The following is a 17109-nucleotide window of genomic DNA, read 5'->3' on the forward strand; positions in this document are numbered from 1 at the left end:
CATCCTGGTTTTTCATGCTCGGTCATCTACATCCAGTTGTCGTTAGAGCGTGTCTCAATTCCAACTAGCCCCTTCCATGTGCTGGTAGCCACACGGGCCCATGTGTTGGATGGCATAGACACAGAAGTAGTTTTTTCTTTGCTCCAAATTCCCTCAGCCCTCTTTCAATACCTCTCTTAGAACACACATCACTTCTCTTGTTTTTACTGCTAGTCTGCTTGCAACTTGAAGGTGAAGGCTGTGTTTTAATGCTGCTGTTGATTTTATTGCCCTAAAGTGCCCTGCACTGGCCTTTCTGTACAATGTGATCAATGCCTTCGACTTGATGAATGAATATGGAAGCACATGTTTATAGGGAAGACAGAGCACCCGTGGAAACACCTGACTCTGAGTGCCTCCCTCCAGTCCCCCGTGACGTTTCTCTCCTCCGGTTTGTATGTGGCTGTCAGATCTCCGAGAAGATAATAAATTCAAGTTTTAGGACCCCCACTCCCATAAAAGTTTCCTGTTTTACTTTGCTCTTCAACTCTGTGTATTAAAAAAAAAAAAAAAAAAATTCCCACCAGGAGGGCCCAGGAAACAGGAAAATAGTTGTGCAGTTGGTTTCGTGTTTGGAGAAGAACAGGCTTCTCACTATCTCCGCGGCACTTGGCGTGAAAGTGGGCTTTGTTGCTGGAGACACTGCTCCCATTCAGGGCCCCGTTCCCCAGCTGCTGAGAGCAGGGCTGTGTTTTGACAGACGGGCCGAATGCAATGCAGACAGTTGTTTTAATTTCCAGCCAGATGCAGACATCACTCACACGGAGCCCGAAACCCAGGAAAGGGAGCCGGGCACTGGACCGCGGCTCTCAGGCCTCCGAGGGCGGGTTGGGAGGGGGAGGGCACTAGCGGAAGCCCCCCTGGGCGACTGGGGTCACGGATACCCTGAAGGGCTGAGGGTCCCTGGGCGTGGGGAAGGACCCACAGGGAGAGCATCCGGCAGGCACACGCCAGAAAGGTGCTTCTGGCAGGGATCGAAGGTCACGAGTCAGGGGTCAGCGGGGGCTCCTTAAGGCAGGGTGCTGTCAGCGGCCGGTGGTATGGCTGGAGATTACCTTTGAACCGTCCACGTCATTCGGCAATCTCAGGGAGGAGTTAGGAGCATCCTGAAAGACAGAGCTGGAAGGACTCAAGCGGCCTTCCTCTGGGTCAGAAGCATACCTTCCGAAGCCTCCCAGACACACGTCCCCTTGACTCGGCTCACACCTCCCACGGATGGGCGTCCCTGCTGGAACCCCGGTCTGCTGCGTTATTGGACAGCCTTGACGTTCTTCTGTCGAGATTTTGTGGATCTTTTCACCCCTGGGTCTCATCTCTGCCACAGGGCTGCCCTTCAAACCATGGCAAACCACTTCCGTATTCCCCTTGAGATTCACCTTCTCTGAGCTAAAGAAACATCCAGGTCTCTCAAGCTGTACTTCAGATGCCACTGCTGGGTCCCGCCCCATCGTGACCACCCTTCTGGGAAGTCTGTCTGGTGGGGCTACACGTCTCCAGGGGCAGGCTGCCCAGCCCTGAACTGGGAACTCCCCAGGGTGGGGCACCTCCGTCCTGACACCACGTCCATTAATGCAGCCTGTGACCGAGTTGGCCCCCAGAGCCGTGCTATCACCCTGTCAGGTCCGATTGGACCTGCGAGTTGAGAGTCCGCTCAAACCCGCACACCTGTCGTGCATGAGCTATTTCAAACCAGCTGTCTCCAACCTCCACTTAGAATATCTGCTTTTTTAAACTGAATTTCCAGATTTTACACTTACACTTTCTGCATTTCATTTATTTTATTATTAAAGGCAACTCAGGAATGCTTAAAGCTGATCATGTCACTCAGAGGGAAAAGCTTTGTAATTCAGAATGTTAAGATGTGGGGAGAATGAGTCGGTGCGGGGGGCACCCAATAGAGAGAAGGAAGGTTTCTGGGGTTGGTACCCAAAACTTTTCACGATCTGACCCCTGGTTACACACGCCAGCCGCATCTCTCAGCTCATCGCATCCAGTGTGCACGCCACACTTGAGTTAAGCTGAACTGAGCCATGATTCCCAGGAGATGCAGTGGTAAAGAATCCGCCTGCCAATGCAGGAGACACAAGAGATGCGGGTTTGATCCCTGGGTCGGAAGATCCTGTGAGGAAAGAAATGGCAACCCACTCCAGTATTCTGGCCTGGAAAAGTCCATGGACAGCGGAGCCTGACGGGCTACAGTCCACGGGGTCACGAAAGAGTCGGACAGGACTGAGTTCGCATGCACCAACAGCCATGATTACTTTTGCTCGTGGTAATCTCTCAGCTAGGAAGGCCCTTCCAGGCATCTGCAGCAGGCCCACTCTTACCCTGACTCTCCCACACTCAGCTGCTGGTCTGTTTTCCAGACAGATTGTGCTGGGTGGCCCCTCCTTTAATCTGCCAAGGCCCCCAGGGCATATACCCATCGCCTGGATGGATGTTCACCACAATGTAGAGTAGGTCTCAGTTTGTAATTACCGAGTCCCGTGGGCTGCGTGCTCTGCAGAGGGACAGATCTGTGTCCGATTCACTGCAGTTTCTCTAGCACACAGCACTGGAGCCTTGACGCAGTGACATCTGATAAACGGTTGCTGGGTGAGCCTTGTTAGACTCCATCCCGAGCCTCTCGGGAGGATGCTGTGAAGGCGTCTCCATCAGACCCTTCATCTCTCCGCCAGAGGCGGAACACTAGGCTGCTGGACCACAGGTTGTGTTTCCGCTTGACTTCACACGTCCAGTAGGTGGGGAACCTCTCTGCCCTGACACATGAGATCCCATTCCCAGCCTAGCAAATGTTTTTGCAGCCCAGCTGCCTGCGGGCTCAGCCATCAACAGATACCTAGGACATACCGAATGCAAGACTTCAATCTTCTGACCCTTTGCCTGGCCTTAATGTTAACACCCGCTGGGCAGGTAAGGGTGAGTAATGAGCACACAGGCCTGGTTTCTGTCCCAGCATGGCCTCACCTGGAAGCCAGGAAGGGAAGGCTGTCTGCTCTTGGGGGAAGGTCACAGGCTTGAGCTACACACTCCCCGTTTCCCTAGCAAGATGGCATCAGACAGGCAGCTCATCTCTGTTCACATTTAGCCAGACTTTTCAAAGGACGGGAGATTTACTAGAGAAAAGTGAATACAGACATCAGAGAATGGGATAATTGGATCCAGGTGGTGCGTCTGGTTGGCGGTAAAAAGACGGTGCCACTCAGTGAATACTATTTGATAGGGAAAGTTTCTCCTTCTCTCTCTTTTTATTTATCAGTGTTTTCTTTGCAGGCAGGATGTCTCAGCCCGAGCCCAGCTGAAAGCTCTTCAGAGGCTAGTTGGTGGCACTCAATAGCCTTTCAGCAGACTTAACCATTTCCAGCGTCTTCCCAGAGCAGGCCCAGCCCTCCCGAGGACTTTAGTGCAGGCAGAGAGAAGCTGGAGGGCTTGCTTCCACCTCTGGGGAAGGCCAGAAGCCTGGGAGCCGTTAGCTGTGCCTGCCTCATGCAGGGGAAACAGATGAGAACGCCGAAGGACCAATTCAGGCCTGTTGTCTCCTCTCTAGGGGTGGTGGCAGTGCAAGTGTGCACACGCGCGTGTGTGTTAGTCGCTCAATCGTGTCCTACTCTGTGAGACCCCATGAACTGTAGCCCACCAAGCTCCTCTGTCCATGGAAGTCTCCAGGCAAGAATACTGGAGTGGGCAGCCTATCCCTGCTCCAAAGGATCTTCCCGACCCAGGGATGGAACTCTGGTCTCCTGCATCGCAGGCAGATTCTTTCCCATTTGAGCTACAGTGGTTAGGTGTAACTGAGTCTGCACACAGCGTCCGGAGGCATCACTCCCTGATCTAACCTGCTGTCTTTTCCCTCTCGGCCAGATCACCAGGGTCCCCGTGGAATCCTGTGAGCAGTATACAACCTGCGGGGAGTGCCTGAGTTCGGGGGACCCTCACTGTGGCTGGTGTGCCCTGCACAACATGTAAGTTTGGCACAGTCTGGAAAAAAAAAACCTGGAATGCAGAAGACCAGGTACTTTCCTGGGAGTGTTGATGAGGGATGTGACCTCAGTTTGCAGGGAGAGAGGAATTTCCCTCTGCTGAGCAGTAATTCTAATCGCAGTCAGAGTGCTGAAAGCAAAGAAGAGAGGCCGTGAGTGCCTTCTTTCCAAGGGCAGTGCCTCTGTGGTCTCACCTCCAAAACCTGACCCCTACTCCCTCCATCTCTGGCCAGCTGCTCTGAAGTCTGCACCTTTGCTACAGGGAAGGCTAGTGGCGTTGGAAGAACTTGCAAGGGAATTTGAAGTGTCTCTAGATTGTAGCCTGAACAAGGCACCTCATTCCTGGAGTTTGGACCCCAGTGAGAGGCCGTGTGACCCGGCATGGTCCACTGACAACCCTGGGCCTCCTTTTCCCCATCACCGGAAAGGGATAATGCCTACCTCGCAGGTGAAGCGTGAGGATTAAATGCTAAATAAATGCTTTGGCAGTAAGGAAGCTCAGGATAAGCTACACAAGTCAAAATGATGATCATGGACTCGGAACCCTTGGGAGGACCCTTCTGGCCTCCTCAGTCAGTCTCTGGTTCCAAGAAGCCTACATCTTACTCCAACTGGCCTAGCATCCCTATTCAGATACACCCCCTGCCACTGAATACCAGCCCAATAGAAATGCAAAATCGCACTTAAACTTCCTAACTCCAAGAGCCCCAGAGGGAGAGCAGAGGAAAGAAACTCCAAAGGCAGAGGGGGAGGCGGCTGGCTAGGAATTCTGCTCCCCAGCGGCCTAGGAAACTCCAGGGCTCCTTGCCAGCCAGCAGAGCACCCCCACGAGAAGTGCCGGTTTAGGGTGGGGGCGGAGGCGGAGGGCCAGAGTTCAGGGTCCTGCACAATCGCTCTTGGCTTCCAGCCTCCGCAGCAGGTGTTGGAAGGGCTATGCAGGGAGGGAGCGAAGCAGGCGCCTCACAGATGCAAAATCCGGACTGGATTGGCGCCCACACATCCTGGGTTCCCTGCTTAGATTCAGAAGTAAGGGGCTCCTCAGAAAAGTTTTTGCCAGAAATGCCCTCACTAGAACCCAGACAGAGTGGTACCATGTGGGTCAGACAAATGGTAGAGATACTGATGGCACGCCCACTGGGCCCCAGGAATGCTGGAAAGGAAAAAGTGAAGTCATGCAGTCATGTCCAACTCTTTGTGACCCCATGGACCATAGCCCACCAGGCTCCTCAGTGCATGGGATTTTCCAGGCAAGAGTACTGAAGTGGGTTGCCATTTCCTTCTCCAGGGGATCTTCCCGACCCAGGAATTGAACCTGGGTCTCCAGCATTGAGAGGTGGCTACAATTGGGGTTCCCGTCAGTGAGGCTGGCCCTACAACCAGCAGGCTGTCTTTCCTCACGAGGGTTTCTCCCTCCATGGAACCCGACAGCCACCCCCAGCTCCTCGCAGTGGCCTGGGTCACCCGGCCCCCTCACTGGGCGGTGGGCAGGCCCAGCCACACCACCTGCTCCCTGCTCTTCCCTGCCAGTCTGGCCACGATGTCCCAGTCTGCCAGGGGCCCCAGACCACCCATCCTCCTCCTGGGCCAGATCAGCAGGGGGGCTGACTTAGAATGACCCCAGAAAGGGTCTCAGGTTTCCTCTGCGCTCTGAGCCCCTCCCCTGTCATCAAGGCCCAGGGATGCACTGCTCCTTCCAACAGCTCAGCTTGCCTCTTGCACCACGTGGGGATCAAGCCTTTCCCATTTCACCTGGATTTTTCCCTTCTCCTGGCCCGTCTCATCTTCGGCCCCTCAGGCACTGCCCACCCACCCGCTGTCCCCTTGCCTGGGTGACGGGGCGGAGCGGAGGGACCACCTCCAGCAGCCCGGACCACGCGCTGGATTTGAGCAGAGGCAGAGGGCTGAGGGCGGTAGCTCAAGAGCCGCTGGGTCCAGGGGTGGGGGGCGGAGTGGATCTGAAACCCTCCTGTCTCTTCTGTAGGCCTTGCTCTTGCGAGTGTGTTATTGTCTCAGAGGCTATTTATCTCTGTTGGGGCTGTTGCCATAAATAGTATGATAAAAAAGAGCCATTTCAGTGAGTCAATGAGATAAAGGCTCCAGTCAAGAGCTCACTTTAGAGCTATCTTAAGGATTCACTTAAACCTCCATAATTCTTTCCTTTGACAGCATTCATATTTAGATCCATTATGTGCGTGGCAAGGAAGGGTCGGGGGGAGGGACTTTGTGGGGAGTTCGGTGGGAATCTCTGCTGGGTCGTGGACTCTTGTCGCATCCCCGGAGGGGGCGCTTTGGTTAGAGAAGCGCCAGCCCTGGAGCGTGTTCCCAGAGGTTCCCTGCGTGCAGGGGTCACAGTGCCCACCTGCTGCTGTGGCCCGCAGCGCCAAGGACCAGAGATGAAGGTGGGGGACGAAGCCACCACGCACGCTTCCTGACAGAGGCAACCCTGCCCGCGCATCCCCGTCTGTCTCTGTGTTTCACAAACATTTATTGAAAATAAGCCATGTGGCAGGTGGAATATCTCAATGAATAAAACATGGTCCCTGCCTTCAAAGAGCCGGGAATCCAGCCACAAGGTCACACGCACGCTATCCCACACAGCTGAGACCCTGTCCAGGGTTTTACATGTCCCTGGGGGGGGAATAATAATAATATCCATAGCCATCATCATTAATATTTTTCTTAGTAGGGCCAAGAACAGGCCATTTTCTAAACACTAATTCTTTTAATACTTACACCAGGCCTCTGAGATACAGTATTATCATTGGGTCCAGCATTTTACAGTTAGGGGAGCTGACACTGGGACTTCCAGGAACTTGCCCAATGGGGCCACTGCTAGCAGGCTGGAGATCTGGGTTAGAACCCAAGCAGCCTGGCTCCAGAGTTCACCTTCTGTGCCTTTTGCCTGATACTTCTGTTCCCCAACCTTCCCGCCCTCACTCACAGAGCTTCCCATAAAGATGCTATCTATACGAGCTATTCTTTATGTCCGAACTACAGCTCTCATTTGGGAGCCGGGGCGGGGGGGGGGGGGGGGGGGGCGTTGATCCCACTTCTTTTAGTCTGTCCTCTTTTTAAATAATCTTCTAAATTGTTTTTTTATTATTTTTGGCTGTCCCGGGTCTCCGTTGCTGAACAGGCTTTTCTCTCGCTGCAGAGCACGGGCTCTGGGGTGCGTGGGCTTCAGTAGCTGCAGCTCCGGGGCTCTAGAACACAGGCTCGGGAGTTGTGGTGCCCGGGCTTAGTTGCTCCACAGCATGAGGGATCTTCCCGAATCAGGGGTTGAACCTGTGTCTCCTGTATTGGCAAGCAGATTTGTTGCAGGAAGAGGGACCCCTTCCAGGGCCCGAAACTGGGCTTTTGTCTAACACTTAGAAATGAATTGTCCAAGGGGATACACATGTTGACAAAGCAAGACACTTTATTGGAAAGGCCGCTGGGCAGAGAGCAGGAGGGTGAGGGAACCCAGGAGAACTGCTCCGCCACGTGGCTCGCAGTCTCGGGTTTTACGTGATGGGATTAGCTTCCGGGTTGTCTTTAGCCCATCATTCTGACTCAGAGTGCTTCCTGGTGGTGCAGGCCTTGTTCAGCCAAGATGGATGCCAGCAAGGAGGATTCTGGGAGGAGGCCAGACATGTGGCGTCTCCTTTTGACCTTTCCGGAACTCTTCCGGTGGGGGGTGACTTCTCAGTTCCGTGTTCCTCACCAGAACCTCCTGTCATAAAACAACTCATGCCAGTGGTGACTGTGCAGGCCAGGGTGGGCGGTTTCAGTCAGTGTGCTTCCCCAGCAGATTCTTTCCCACTGAGCCACCAGGGAAGCCCCTCCCTTAGTCTGTCTTTGACCGCAGTAGAGACCACCTGGGAGTCACCGAGCCCTCTGGGAGAAGTGACGCTCGTCCTGAGAAGACACACGGGCCGCAGAGCCGCAGAGCCCCCTCACTCACCCCTGTGCGTCTGTGGCAGGTGTTCCCGCAGGGACCGGTGCCAGCGGGCCTGGGAGCCTAACCGATTTGCCGCCAGCATCAGCCAGTGCGTGAGGCTCGAGGTGCACCCCAGCAGCATCTCCGTGTCTGAGCACAGCCGGCTGGTGAGTGAGCCCTGCGGGGCCTGGGGGCAGGGCACAGCGCGGCACAAGCATGGGTGTGTTCCTTTAACTCCAGCACAGTGTAAGCGGATCAGACTTCACGCGCTCCGAGGACATTTTAGAGGAAAACTGCGGTAACGCCTGTCGTTACCCAGGACCCAGTCATTCGCCCCATTCCTTGCAGATCCATCACCCATTGATCTGGTTTGTAAATCTACATTTTGCATTTAGCGGCAAGCCTCTGCAACATCATGCAATCCCATCCCATTCTGTGGTATATGATAGAGATTTCAAGGGACCACCTGGTACAGTTGCTCACAGGAACTTGGAGTTGCCTTTGTACATGTATGTGAGAGAGAGACAGACAGATGGACAGACAGACACAGAGAGACTGAGGCTTAATTCACAGTGTGTGCCAAAAGAGAATATTAAAGAGAATACAGCAGTCCTTCACCACCTGTCGAGGTGCAACCCCAAATACTCCGCGTCCTCGGGCCTGCGCGGTTATTTCCTTCTGGAGGTTTTATGGGCATTCACGAATGCTAATTAGTTAATGAACCTTCCAAGACTTGTGTTCATTCATCCCCACCGGGAGGTTTTGGCTCCCACAGAGCTGAGGGAACAAACAGCAGAGTTTGTACCTAAGTCTCTCGGCCCCATGGAAACGAAACTGGGGCAGAGATTCAGCGGCAGACAAATGTATGGAAAGGCTAGGTGATGGCCATTGGGGCTAAGCCCTCCAGGCATCATGGGAGGACAAAGTGAGACCTCCCTCCCTCAGGACTCGCTTCTCAGAGAACACAGGGTGTTGTCACCGCGAACCCCCATGGGCACTCCCCACTGGGAGTCACGTTTCTCACCTCTGGTTTCCAATACCACTTAGATATATTGTTGTCATTTAGTACAAACCCACTTCCGAGGGCATGGAATTCAAAGTGGTGTTTTGCTATTAAATGGTTTCTCGATCATTCTTCTGACAGTCTGTGATGTTTTTACCATTCAGAGGAGGATATTCAAACTTAAAAAGCCTGCAGACCACTGGCCTGCCTCCCTGGAAGCCTAGGGAACCACAGACATCATCCAGGGCATTGGTGTCCACTTCCTGCCTTTCTCTGATCCCCTAAGCGCCTTGTGAGGCAACTGCCCTGCTCTCAGGGAACACTCAGTGGGCAAAGAGCCAGAGGCTGACCGAGAATAGAAGCCCACTGCCTTAGTAGCCAGCCCCTGCATGACAGCCAGGGTGGGGAGCCAGCCAAATGGTAAACTCCTTATAAACCTCCAGGCTGGTGGCACGTGTTCTCCTATGAACCGGAGCTAAGGCTTATTTGTGATGAGTTCAACTCTGACTGGCTTTTTTCAAGTTTGCATGGTTTCATGTCAAAATGAGCTCAGGCTGAGATGGGTTTTGGGACCTTCCTTCACCCCTACCATCCCTTCCTCTCCCCTCAGTGCTTTATGATTCTGGACAAGACTGAAAAGTAATATTAATAATAAAGACCACTGACCCTGCAACACCCCTTGCAGTGCTACGGTAATGGCTCCGGGTCAAAGCTAGAAGGTCTTCTGGACTGACATCTTCTTCCTAGATGAGGTCCGGGGAGAGGAGTGAGCAAGTGGACAGTGGCAGGGCCAGGCCTGGAGCCCAGGTCCCCCGAGCCCTGCGGGGTGTTCCCACAGCATTGTCTCTCTGCTCCACCCACAGCTCAGCCTGGTTGTGAGCGATGCCCCCGATCTGTCTGTGGGCATCTCCTGTGCCTTTGGGAACCTGACGGAGGTAGAGGGACAAGTATCTGGGAGCCAGGTCATCTGCATCTCACCGGGACCCAAGGATGTGCCTGTCATCCCTCTGGATCAGGGTAAGAAGCCTCTGCAGTGAGCGTCGAATGCTCAGGGCTGCTTGATCAGGCTGGCCCAGAGTAGGGGACCCAGGAGACAGGGTGGCAAGTGCCAGCACAGACCGACTGACAGCTGCCAGACTAGGTCTTCTTACGCCAGACTCTAATTTGACTTATAAATCCGTTTAAGTTTGAAGGCAAACTGTCATGCCCCAAGGAAATTTCAGGAAGAGGGAGGTCCCTGTCTCCCATTTGGGTTAAGCCTGCGCAGTGTGCATAAGAGTTTTTCCAGACTTCCCTTTCCTTTGAGGAACGTCGGAGGCTTCAGCCAGTGGTTTTTAGTAGGTTCTCTCCGTAGAACTGGGGGCTTTTAGGGGTTTTGACCTGATATATATATATTTTTTAAGTTTTATTTTTATATTGATGACCTGATATTTCTGACAGTCTTTCAGTAACTGAACATATTCAACCTAGGCAGGGGACTCTACAGGATCTGATCCGTCACCTCCTCCCTAAGAGGGGGGCCCAGGGTGTCTGGGTCTCAGTGATGGGCTGGTCATCAGAAGGATGAAAGGGACTCTTGGAAGAGGACCCAGGAAGGCTCCGTCTGCCATCACTGCCCCATGGGAGCCCCGGAGTGGCTGAATGATTTAGCCCCCAGCCTCTCCACTGGGCTCCCAGCTTGTAACTTTCTCGTTCCGCCCCTCCCCCCCTTTTTTTTCAGACTGGTTTGGGCTAGAGCTGCAGCTGAGATCCAAGGAGACGGGGAAGATATTCGTCAGCACTGAGTTCAAGTTCTACAACTGCAGCGCCCACCAACTGTAAGCACGCCCCTAGCGGCAGGAGCCGGCATTCAGTGTCAGAGCGGGAAGAGCACCTGGGCCAGCGCCCTCCCTTAGAGATGAGGTCGGGGAGACTGGCGAGCAAGTGGGTCATGGCAGGGCCAGGCCAGGAGCCAACTTGCCCCGGGTCTGGATGTGTGTGGGGGTTTCCTAAGTTCCCACAGGACAAGAACTTAGGGTCACCACCCAGTCTCCCGATCAGACGTGGCACTTTGTCTAGAACAGCGTAAAGTGCCCCCTAAATATTTCAGTTATATTCGGTTTATTCAGTTATACCGAACCGAATGGCATTCGCTGTCCACAGCCTCTGATCTCATTCAGTCTCCCTTGCACCACACCCTACCCTCAACTCTCAAGCTAAGAGTTAAAAAGGGTGTGAAGTAGAAACAGAAGTCATGGCCCAGGAGCCCGAAGGAAAGTCCTCCCTTTTATGCCAGCGGGTGGTGGCTTTGAATGTGGAGATTAGCAGCCAGCGGAACGTAGCCACATTATCCATGGGCACATGAAGAGGGACTCAGAGATGACAGCCTCAGAGGAGGGGCAAGGCTGGGAAATGGCCTCACCCAGTGCCCGAATAAAGGACCTGGGCTGGGACACAGCGAGGGGGCTTTCAACTCTGAGGTCCACAGTGAGCTTCAACTTTTCAAGGAGGAAGCGAAAACCAGACCCAACCATCGGTCCCCAGAGGGGCTTAGGTGCTGCCCATCTGACTTCACCAGCCACATCCAGCAGCTGAGTGCCATGGCTGTGAGTTCTTACAGCTGTGCAGGAAGCCAGGCACACTTCATAAGTCAAAATCGGGGCCAGGAGTGGAGGAGAGAGACCCATACTTAGTTTCTGCCGGTCTTCTCTTGAAGTGAAACCAAGACTCTTTCCACGTCATCTGGAAACTCAAGAGAAACGGGGGTCTCTGTAATAGGGCCACGTAAGGGCCATGTGACCTTGGTCATAGGCAAGAGCAGAGACTCTTTCCATGTCATCTGGAAACTCAAGAGAAACGGGGGTCTCTGTAATAGGGCCACGTAAGGGCCATGTGACCTTGGTCATAGGCCAAAGCAGAAGTCAACCAAGAGCTCCAGGCCGGAGGGAGAAGCGCCTGGGAACGTTCTGGGACCCATCCTCCTGTTGCCCAGGACAGGATCCACCTGAGCACTCCAGGGGCGTCAAGTCTGAGGGTCCAGGCTGTGGCCACGATGGGCCCAGCAATCCATGTGGGGAAAGGGTCTGTTAGCAGCTAAGCCCTAAAGGAAGCTTTAAGCCATAAAAATAGACAAATGAGCTTCGTTCATCTCCCCTTTTCTGATCTGGATTTTCATGATGAGAATCATCTGCTGGAGTTCTCGGGTCTCCAGAGCAGCTACGGAAGGAGACGTCGCTTGGATCCATTCGGGACAAATCAATAGATGTACCAAGAAAGACAGAACAGGTGATAGAAAGTGGCCTGGGAGGAGCCAAGGCAAGGCGGTATGTGGCAGGAGCTGAACCGGATAAAATCGCCCCCTAAGCCCTGCGTCCAATCCCAGCTAACCCTGTTTTGGGAACTGTGAGCATCTTGGACTGGGAACTCCCCAACCTCCCTCTCACGCTCCAGCACAGTGGTGATGGAACGCATTGCTTGGAGGACGTTCTCATCTCCACGACACCCTGGTGTGATGTCACCACGCTCAACCGTGGATTACCGTGGCAGTGGAGATGCTGTCACGGGCAGCAAGTTTTAGCAGAAAGAAAAGCAAGTATCTTTGACCTTTTATTGCCACGCACTGTCTTATCCGTCCACTTACAAATCACAGGATCGCGTTCAAGCCTCTCCTTTTACTACGGTAAACTAAGGCCCAGAGGGACAGGTGCTCCATTGGAGGTCACCAGATTAGCAAGTGGACAAGCCTGTTCTCGAAGAACCCTGGTCTCATCATCCTTGATCCATTTTTGTGATTTACTTGCTGAATCGTAAGATGTGAGGAAGACCCAATCCATCTGGCCCAAGTTCAGGAACGAAATAACTACGGGCACATCTAGAAGGGGATGAAAATATCCAGCACGGGGAAGAAGTGTGGATGGGATAACGCGCCTGGTCCGCCGTGACTTATGAACCAGCGGGCCCTGGATCAAGCCGCATCCTCCCGAGTGCCATTAGGGCCCCAGCAGGTGGCGCCAGTTTGCAGACCTGGCCATGGGCCTGCCAGGTGGGCCCAGTGGAGACAAGACTGGATTAGGGGATCTGGCAAGGAGCAAGTGGAACAACTCCACCGGCCAGACCTACTTCCCTGGTGGTGTCTGACCGCACACAGGGAACCCAGATGATATGCACAGAATGCAGGGGAAACCAGAGGCAAAGAGGCGCTCTACCTGGTGAGAAAGGCAGGAGCCACGCACAGCCTGTGGCTACCATGTCTGGCTACTTGGAGGGGGCGACAGAGTTATCCGTTGATACCATTCACTCCACTCAAACTCCAAAACACAGGTGATATGAACCACCTGTGAACACTCAAATATGGTTTAAGAGCTTGAAGTAACAGGTAAGTTAAGCCCCTAAAAATAATACATTTAGCATTGTACTTTTTAAAACCACGTCCTGTACGTTATCTCGTTTGGCACAAAACAACCCCGTGGAGTGGACAGAAAAGTTTCCGTACAGACGGATGAAGAAATTCTGGTTCAGCAGGTGAAGTGACTTACTCGGGGCAGCCCTCATGGCAGGGCCAGAGGCAAAACGGGAACCAGGTCAGCCCAGTTCCTATCCCTGCTCTCCTTGGGCTGTTCCCTCCTATAAGTGGTGCTAGGCTGGCAAATGTTTAGCTATCAGAAATCAGGGGGAAAAATTTAGTAGGTGGCATTTTCCAATTGCTATGGCATAAAGACTCCCTCTGTGGCTCGTTTCAAGCTGCTATCATGTCGATGACCCGCTTGCCACATTCCTGAAAATATGAATAATTGGCTGTCATGAGCTGAAACAGACCAGCTCGAGCACTCCACTGCTTTCGGAGACATTATTCCCACTCTGGACACATTTCTCCCTCAATTTTCTGGCCCCCTGGTCCTCTGAGCATCTTAGAGGGAGAAGCCACAGTTTTCAGGGCTGGGGAAATTGTGAGAGCGAGACTCGGGTAGCGGACTTACGTCACGGCGCGTGGGCTTCCTGGCCCGCCCCCCCCCCCACCCCCCGCCCTGTGTGCTGTCCTCTCTCTGCCTCTTACTGTCTGTCTTTGCAGGTGCCTGTCCTGTGTCAACAGCGCCTTCCGCTGCCATTGGTGCAAATACCGAAACCTCTGTACTCATGACCCCACCACCTGCTCCTTCCAGGAGGGTCGGATCAACATTTCAGAGGTAAGCAGGGCTCAGCCTGGCACAGCAGCATCCCCAGTGGATCTGAGCAGACCTCCCTTTTCAGATGGCCAGTCCGACAGCTTGGCCATCTCCTTGCCCTGGTCCACGTTGGGCTTCTTCCAAAGAGGTTAGAAAGCCCTGGTATTATAAAGCCAAAAAAAAAAAAAAAAAAATGGCAGCAAATACTCCCGAGAAGGAGAAGTGCACTGTGTTTGCTAGACTCCTGGAATTGTATTCATTCAAAAGTTCGAGGGGAGCTGAGGGCTGAGACTGAAAGCTCAGAGGAAACATATCCGACCAAACAGACTCCACGGTCTAGAAGAGCGTGGAGAATGGCATTTGTTCTCTGAGTTTTCAGCCCTCTGCTTGGCTGCAGACACAGTCTAGTTCAATAGCACATTCACTCTCAACCACTCTTTCATGCCAGCCTCTCTTCCTAGGCTAAAATTCAATGATTCTTTGACTCTTTTGTAGGACTGAGTAGGTGGCCTTATAGAAGAGAGAGGCAGTCCACTGGTGAAAAGAACCCAGGCTTGCTAAAAGCCACATTTTATGATACAGTCGATGTGCCATCGCTAAGACCGGTCCCACCTTTGTTATCAACACAGGGAGATAATAAATTGCTTATCTTTCCAATAAATAATCCCACCCAGTGATGTTTCCTTGAGGTTCACTTTCTTACAAGCTCACAGCAGGCCTTAGGACAATGAAGCCTGCTGAGTCAATGTCCTTTTCTCATATCTAATGTTTTCCATGCCCCAGGGTGACCAGTAGTTGGGTTTGAACAACTATAGAGACCTTACGTATTCCCACAAACACACATGTGCGTGAATATACATCCCCATCTCGTTCTACCTTTTAGGAAATCCATAAATGTAAATAAGTGACTGCGTAGCATGGACAAATATTGCTGTGACCTTTATCTGTCTCCTCTTACACTAGACTGAAGAAGTGAAGTCGCTCAGTTGTGTCTGACTCTTTGTGACCCCATGGACTGTAGCCTGCCAGGCTCCTCTGTCCATGGGATTTTCCAGACAAGAATACTGGAGTGGGTTGCCATTTGACTACAACCTCCTTAAAGGCAGGAGTTTCCTCAGGGCCTTTTTCAGTGAAAGTCTGTAGCATGCATGCGTGAAAGCATAGAGCAATCAATGACCACTGTAACCAAACGTCATTGATAGGAAGTGTTCCTTGGAGCTCCTTGTCTAAGATTTCAAGGAAGTTTCTTGTCTCTCCTAATCAAGGTAGAAGTAACAGTTACTTCCAAGAAAAAGCACCTTGATCGACATGATCATGTTGTACAGTTAATTTTTTTTTAATTAGAGGATAATTGCTTTACAATGTTGTGTTGGTTTCTGCTGTAGAAGAATATGAATCAGCCATTCAGTTCAATTCAGTCACTCAGTCGTGTCCAACTCTTTGAGACCCCATGGACTGCAGCACGCCAGGCCTCCCTGTCCATCACCAATTCCTGGGGTTTACTCAAACTCATGAGCCATTGAGTCAGTGATGCTATCCAATCATCTCATCCTCTGTCATCCCCTTCTCCTCCCGCCTTCAATCCCAGCATCAGGGTCTTTTCAAATAAGTCAGTTCTTTGCATCAGGTGACCAAAGTATTGGAGTTTCAGCTTCAGCACCAGTCCTTCTAATGAATAGTAAGGACTGATCTCCTTTAGGATGGACTGGTTGGATCTCCTTTCAGTCCAAGGAACTCTCAAGAGTCTTCTCTAACACCACAGTTCAAAAGCATCAATTCTTTGGCACTCAGCTTTCTTTATAGCCCAACTCTCACATCCATACATGACTACTGGAAAAACCATAGCTTTGACTAGGCGGACCTTTGTTGGTAAAGTAATGTCTTTGTTTTTTAACATGGTGTGTAGGTTGGTCATAACTTTTCTTCCAAGGAGTAAGCGTCTTTTAATTTCATGGCTGCAGTCACCATCTGCAATGATTTGGGAGCCCAAAAAAATAAAGTCTGTCACTGTTTCCACTGTTTTCTCATCTATTTGCCATGAAGTGATGGGACCAGATGCCATGATCTTAGTTTTCTGAATGCTGAGTGTTAAGCCAACTTTTTAACTCTCCTCTTTCACGTTCATCAAGAGGCTCTTTAGTTCCTCTTCACTTTCTCCCATAATGGTGGTGTTATCTGCATATCTGAGGTTATTGCTATTTCTCCTGGCAATCTTGATTCCAGCTTGTGCTTCCTCCAGCCCAGCGTTTCTCATGATGTGCTCTGCATATAAGTTAAATAAGCCAGGTGACAATATACAGCCTTGACGTACTCCTTCTCCTATTTGGAACCAGTCTGTTGTTCCATGTCCAGTTCTAAGTGCTGCTTCCTGACCTGTTAAGTGTCCCTATATCCCCTCCCCTTGAGCCTGCTTCCACTCCACCCGCCCAGCCCTCCAGGTATCACAGAGCACCGGGCTGAGCTGCCTGTTTTGTACAGCAACTTCCCACGAGCTGGCCGTTTGACGCGCGGCAGTGTGGGTATTTCAGCACTGCTCTCTCTGTTCATCCCGGCCTCTCCTCCTCCTGACGTGTCCACAAGTCCGCGCTCTGTGTCTGCGTCTCTATCCCCGCCCTGCGGATAGGCTCATCAGTGTTAAGCACCTCACAATTGTATTTGTCAATGGTTGTTTAGTCGCTAAGTCAGGCCTGACTGTTTTGCAACCCCATGTACTGTAACTCACCAGGCTCCTCTGTCCATGGGATTTCCCAGGAAAGAACACTGGAATGGGTTGCCGTTTCCTTCCCCAAGAAATCTTCCTGACCCAGGAATCAAACTCATGTCTCCTGTATTGGCAGGCAGGTTCTTCACCACTGAGCTACCTGGGAAGCCCATTTATACCTCAATAAAGCTAATTTTTTAAACTTTTAATTTAAGAAGAAAGTAAGCCTTGAAAGGTTTCCCAAACGCAATCACACACACACACACACACACACACACACACACACACACACACACGGCCTTGAATTCTTCTTAGCTTCTGAAACA

At 52.1% G+C, this 17109-nt stretch overlaps 1 protein-coding gene across 4 annotated transcripts in view; it reads left to right on the forward strand.

Moving 5' to 3' along the window:
• PLXNA2 (plexin A2) overlaps positions 1-17109 on the forward strand; it is a 232926-nt gene that overhangs the window by 142067 nt on the left and 73750 nt on the right. For 3 of the 4 annotated variants that reach the window (XM_061383641.1, XM_061383643.1, XM_061383642.1), the window contains 5 exons: positions 3901-4001; positions 7982-8105; positions 9805-9958; positions 10662-10758; positions 13989-14103. In XM_061383641.1, coding sequence (XP_061239625.1) covers positions 3901-4001; positions 7982-8105; positions 9805-9958; positions 10662-10758; positions 13989-14103 — 591 coding nt within the window. Of the gene's footprint in view, positions 1-3900; positions 4002-7981; positions 8106-9804; positions 9959-10661; positions 10759-13988; positions 14104-14577; positions 14757-17109 lie in introns of those variants that run through there. The other variant, XM_061383644.1, reaches the window with a different exon arrangement.

Source organism: Bos javanicus, chromosome 16, assembly GCF_032452875.1.
Source record: "Bos javanicus breed banteng chromosome 16, ARS-OSU_banteng_1.0, whole genome shotgun sequence".
Lineage (NCBI taxonomy): Eukaryota > Metazoa > Chordata > Mammalia > Artiodactyla > Bovidae > Bos > Bos javanicus.